Source organism: Carex rostrata, chromosome 11 (assembly GCF_964058835.1).
Source record: "Carex rostrata chromosome 11, lpCarRost1.2, whole genome shotgun sequence".
Classification (NCBI taxonomy): Eukaryota; Viridiplantae; Streptophyta; class Magnoliopsida; order Poales; family Cyperaceae; genus Carex; species Carex rostrata.
In genome coordinates this window covers 10,733,007-10,739,081 of record NC_135928.1, presented here as the reverse complement: position 1 = coordinate 10,739,081, position 6,075 = coordinate 10,733,007, and the positions used below count along the sequence as shown (strand labels likewise).

Genomic DNA, 6,075 nt, shown 5'->3' with positions numbered 1-6,075 from the left:
TTTTAGTCACTAGCTAGCTTGAGAAAAAGTTGGCAAAAAGGTTTTAAACGCATGTCCGTCTCTACAAGCGCAACTTGTGGGGGGATTGTTGAAGATTATGAAAGACTTGGAGACAATAGCTAGAGACCTATGTTGCATGGATGTACGGGTATCGTATCGGAAACAATACGGAATACGGCGATACAGCTATTTTCAACACGATATGGGTATCGGGCGATACGATACGGGTATTGATATACGACAATAAGATACGTATTGGATATGGGTACGGGGCCATATATAAAGTATCGGGGTAACATAGCTAGAGACACTTAGAAGCATATGCTACATGCAATTTATCAAGATTATAATATCAATCACATTAATATCCAATCAATTAGGATCAATCTGTTGGATTAGATTTTGTGTAATAGGAAAGCCTAACATCTTGTAAAATAATTAGAAAATACTATATTAGTTAATTAGCCTATATAAACCCTTTGTAAGTAATGAATGACTAATTAATCAATCAAATCATCTCTCTTTCAGGTCAATCTTAATTTTCTACAATATGTGTAGTAGAAGGTACTGCAACAGTCTACAAAATTTCTTTGCATCCTTGTGTTCAAAAGATAACAATATACTAACAAACCATAGTACTTCAAATTTATTTTTAGTACAAGAAAATTTTATGGAAAGAGGATGAAGTACACAAATTATCAAACCAAACCAGCCCAGATGCTATTCTGACAGTAGATTCTATGCGCCCCTGTAGTTTAATAGTACTATATGCCTCCATTATTTTCTCAAAACGCTTTCTCATGATTACTTGTTAAACTTAATTAACACAGCAAAGGTGAGGAGGTTTTGAATCCCCAATAGCATCAAGCCACATAGGGGTGGAACACACGGTAAGCACAAGCCATTATTTTTCTTTAAAGTTTCACAAAAAGGGTTGGTTGGTGAATAAGTAACAAATATTACAATGCAAATCTGGCAACATGACAATGGCAATTCGGTGATTTTGAGTTGCAAAGGTAGTGGAATTGGCAATGCTTTGAAAGGGACATGTTGTTCATGATGGAAAAGTGTAAGATATATAGTAAAATGTAGGTATATATATAGAGAGAGTGAGATGAAACACACGGACAGCACACATCACTACCAATACATTTCCTGACTTAGGAGACAAGCCTAGTTTAAAACTCAAAGGCTTCTCTCTTTTTGGGAGTTGGTTTCTCTTTGGCATAAAACATGGAGGAGGTGGCATGGAGAAAGGGTCCATGGACTGCTCAAGAAGACAAGCTCCTAGTAGATTATGTGAACCAGCATGGGGAAGGCAGATGGAATTCTGTTGCTAAAATTACAGGTTACTTTTCCCTCTCTCCCTACACACACTCACTCACTCTTTTTGTGAGTGTGTTTAGCAGCGAATTATGCAAATTTCTTGCTTTAATTTTGTTTTTTTAATATTAACTTTAGCAGCTTAATTATAGGATTTTAAAGTTATGTTAGTCTTTCTTAAAAAAAAATAAATAAATAAATTGTGTTATGTTAGTCTTGAATTTAGCAACAATTTGAATTATATGATAGTAAACAGAGTTCTTTCAAGCTCAAAAATAAAATTCCACTTGTATTTTAAATGACTGACTTAAAATTTGAGTTAATTAATTACTATCACACAAAGAGATCTATCTTACCAATATGACACTGTATCTAGAAAGAATTAAAGAATTTAAGTACTTAACTTTGATATTGTACAAATTTTTATAGGCCTGAGGAGAAGTGGAAAGAGCTGCAGGCTGAGATGGGTGAATTATCTAAGACCAGACCTCAAAAGAGGCAAAATAACCCCACAAGAAGAGAGCATCATCATTGAATTACACTCATTGTTTGGCAACAGGTATGTAATAGTATCTCACACATGCTACAATTGACCAAAATCGGAGACTCAAAGTCTTCTTGTACCCACAAAGCAAATCTAGCAAGTTGCCAACTAAAGGTGCGCTTTTTAATCTATCAGGTGGTCAACCATTGCAAGAAGTCTTCCAGGGAGAACAGACAACGAGATAAAGAACTACTGGCGGACACACTTCAAGAAAAGTAAGCCCTCGAAAAGCATTGAACGGGCCCGCGCACAGTTCCTAAGACAACGTGAAGAGAGACTCTACAACCAAGAACTACACTTACATCATCAATTACAACTACAACAGCAGCAGCAGCAGCAACAACAACAGCAGCCGCAACAACAAATGGAAAAGGTCGATGTGAAAGATGTCATGTTGCTGGCAGAGGAGACCACATCGGCTTATAACATTCCAGATATGGAGTTGATGTATTCCTACTTGCCATATGTGCTTCAAGGCAGTGCCAGCTATTCTGCCAATGATGGATTTGTGGAAGAAGACGGAGCGTGGGGCACATTGTGGAACCTCGATGATTGCGACATGGCGTGTCATAGCACCCCTGCAATGCAAGCAACAGAATTTGCTTTATACTAGTACGAAGGGGAATGTAAATCAGTACATGTAATATAGGGGTGGCCTACTGGCCTTGAATGTTTTGTGTTGGTGGATAGACACATATTCTACTTTCCAAAGGGCCTATTAGATATATGTATCTCTTTAAGGGCAGCCATAACAATTGTTCGGCAGTTGGCGCCACAAGCATCTGACATGGTAGATGTAATACTTTGGAGATGGGAACCAAGAGGCTACTAAACAGCGAAATCAATTTATGAGACTTTCATGGGGTCAGGGAAGATAAAGGAAGAGATGCAAATATATGGAACTATAAAATACCAGAGACAGTGAAGATCTTTGCTTTTCTGATGTTAAAAATGTAAAATTCCACAAGATGTTTTACAGGCATAATGTTGGATGCACAATTGGATGTGTTATGTGTCAGACCCTTATTCTGGAGACCAATATACATCTATTATTTGAATGCACATATGTGGTACAATGTATGGCAGGCTATCACAAGAAGAGTAAAGCATCTCCTCATATCGCCGGGACAATGCATGCAGGAAATATGGCACAAATCCCTGGAGTTACAAGCAAATCGGAACTGGAAGCGACTCAGACAGGTACCAATAATCTGTGGATGTTGGTTGATATGGAAGCAGCAGAATGAAACTATATTCAGAGACAAAAGACTGCCGCGCCACTAGTGTTAGTGGATTGGATCTTGCAAGAGTTTCAGATGTGGCGTAAATACTGTTAGCAAACTGTAAAAGTGTTTACCAGTAAATTTTTAAGTATAGCAATAGGCTAGGATAGCTAGTTGGAAATTTTTCTTTTTTCAACAAGTGTAACTTTGGCAGCCTCTGCCGAATTTTCCAAAAATCTTGTCAATTGACAAATCGGTTACTCAAATATAGAAATGTAAAATAACAAATGTTCTAAGCACATGTTCTAAACACAATTCGATCGCAAGCGCACGACCTTACTATGTGATACTACGGTATGTCAAACCACGATAAGGTAGTAGAAATACTGACTTACAAGTTACAAATTGTCAGTAATCTAGATCAATTGAAATGAGTGAATTCTAGAATGGAAATTAAATCTTAGAGAAGAATGTTGAATTATGAGAGTGCAGATTCAATTATGTAAATGCAGCATGAATCTCTAAATACAAGTTGGAAGTTTTAGAATTCATGTTAAATCCTAGTGTGCGACCCTAGTGGATAATGAAATCTAATGAGATAAATATCTAGGATTACCGGTTTATTGTAATATTTTATTATGCTTATGTAGTAATTTTGCTTATATTTGAGTTGTGATAATTGAGTTTTATTATTTAAGGTAAATACTTATAAATTTTCATGGCATCATATTGTATTCAAGTTACAGACAGTTTGATGTCCGGTCGGATTGTTCAATCGGCGTCGAAATTCACACGTTCGGTTTAGATTTATGAATGATCTATTTCTTTTCTTGGACCCTTCAAATTCTTCCTAAAATTTGAATTGTCATTAGTTGTCGTTTAATAAATTCCTTTTTACACAAATTTCTTGCAATTTTATTCTCTGCAATGAATAAACAAGGTAGTAAATAAAAATAACACAAAACATAGAAATTGGAGATGATTTTAGACCTCACCGTACATAAAAAATAATAGAAAATTGACACTTATCAAACTTCTCCGAACTTAAACTTTACTTGTTCGCAATCAAATCAACATACCATGGCCGGTGTCTACATTATCCATTTACCATATATTTCTTGAGAAAAATGTAGAAACATAAAATCTAGAAATTAATTTTGCATAAAGATGAATGTTTTGACAAAAAAAAAAAAATCAAAGGATGTTAAAGATGTATTACGGGTAGTTCTTGTTCATACCATTACATACACAACACTTTTATCCTCGTGGATACTATTATATTCTTATAGCTTTCATCGATCATGATTATATACCGCATTCAAAATGATAAAAATTCAGTTTTATTGACGCTCAACGGTTGACCAAACCATTAACAAATTGCATCAAATATATATTTGATGTGTAATTAACCTAGATTATAGAGAATATATATAGTACCCCACTTTCTTCCAAAAATAGCATATATAGAGAAATTTTTTTAATATTTTTAATTATAATAATCGTGTTATCAATTGTTATAATCGTTCAAATGAATTCTGATGTCAATTTATTTCATCCCTTATAGAGCTTAGTTCCTTTTGTAGAGTTTGTTTTCCTCCGAAGTTGCATCAAACAGTATCACATTCCAAATTATTGCGATATTCTCCGTTTAATGAAGACTTTTAAGTATGATAATTGAGAAAACTAACCAATTTAATTCACTTGTACATACACACAAATGAAAGTCTAGTTAAAGATCTAGCATAGTTAATTTCAATTACTTGGACTTTTTCAATTATTAAAAAATTGGCCTTTGATTCTATGTAAAATGTATTATAAACCAATTAGTATGAGAGCTTAATTACATATATTTGAAGCAAATTCTAATTGAAGGTTTGAAATGGGGATGTTAATAAAAGAAAGTACTAAGCAAATATACAAATAGACAATATCTTCTAGAAACAACATGATTATTCCATTCGTTTCTATCATTGTTTGCAACTTAATGAAATTCCTTCTAGGTTGAGTAGGCAATCTAGAATCTTGTAAGTAATTAGTAGTTTTTGCTGCAACACCTAGAAGTTCTTAATATTGGGTAGGCACAAACTGATGGAATGTTGAAATCTTCTTATTGTTATTATTTAAAAACATATCCACTGATCATGTCGCTGCAACATGTGCTGATGTGCATTTATTAGAATGAAAGATCCGGATAACTAATCTATGTACTGACACAAAACAACGCAAAGTCTAGGCATTGGAAACCATTCCTCAAAGGGAGAAAACTGAGACACCATATTGAATCAAATCATGTAAAACAATCTGTGTTTTGATGTACAACTTCGTAACGGTATCCCCTTATTTCATGCACGCATTAATTTAAGGTACCACAAATTCAGACAAAAGCAGTCATGAGAAAAAAAAAATGGTTTTAGCCCAAAGGCCCATATTAACTCCAATTTCCATCCAATATGGCTTGGTCCAAAATTACTACGTAGCCTGCTAGCGATAAAACCTCTATATATTTAGCTTTAATCAAGAAGAGAACTTCAACATGTTTTTTAAGTAAATGTTAAGGTCAAGTCATTCAACTTATTTAATATCCATAAAAGATTGTCTTTTTTCCGATTTCAAACGCGTAACTTTTCTCAGCGTAACTTTTCTCACAGAGCATTGTTTTGTCACTAGATGAAAGGATAGTTCTCAACTTCAACATGTCTGGAGCTCGTCCCCTGATTTGTTAAAATCTTAGCGGATATTTTGATCAATTGTAGACAGTAAAATAAATGATAGGTAGCGCTTGTATGCTGGCAAAAACAATTACATGCCAAGGAATATGTATTAGAACAGCAAAAACAGCACCTCAGTAAAACCTGGAATCACTGAGACACAGACTGCTTGTTGGTTTCACTACCAAACAAAACGAATAAACTAACTTGCAAGACACAATAACCAACGAAGTAAAATCCAAAGGAAGCATACACAAAAACATGAAATCCAAAACTT

The 6,075-nt window shown here is 34.5% G+C and overlaps 1 protein-coding gene across 1 annotated transcript; it reads left to right on the top strand.

Annotated features, from left to right (window-relative positions):
* The first annotated feature begins 1,110 nt into the window (after positions 1 to 1,110).
* Positions 1,111 to 2,693, top strand: LOC144562082 (uncharacterized). The gene is made up of 3 exons (XM_078311220.1): positions 1,111 to 1,348; positions 1,753 to 1,882; positions 2,003 to 2,693. The coding sequence occupies exons 1-3, from the start codon at positions 1,234 to 1,236 to the stop codon at positions 2,478 to 2,480; spliced, it is 723 nt and encodes a 240-aa protein (XP_078167346.1). The 5' UTR covers positions 1,111 to 1,233; the 3' UTR covers positions 2,481 to 2,693.
* The last annotated feature ends 3,382 nt before the right edge of the window (positions 2,694 to 6,075 follow it).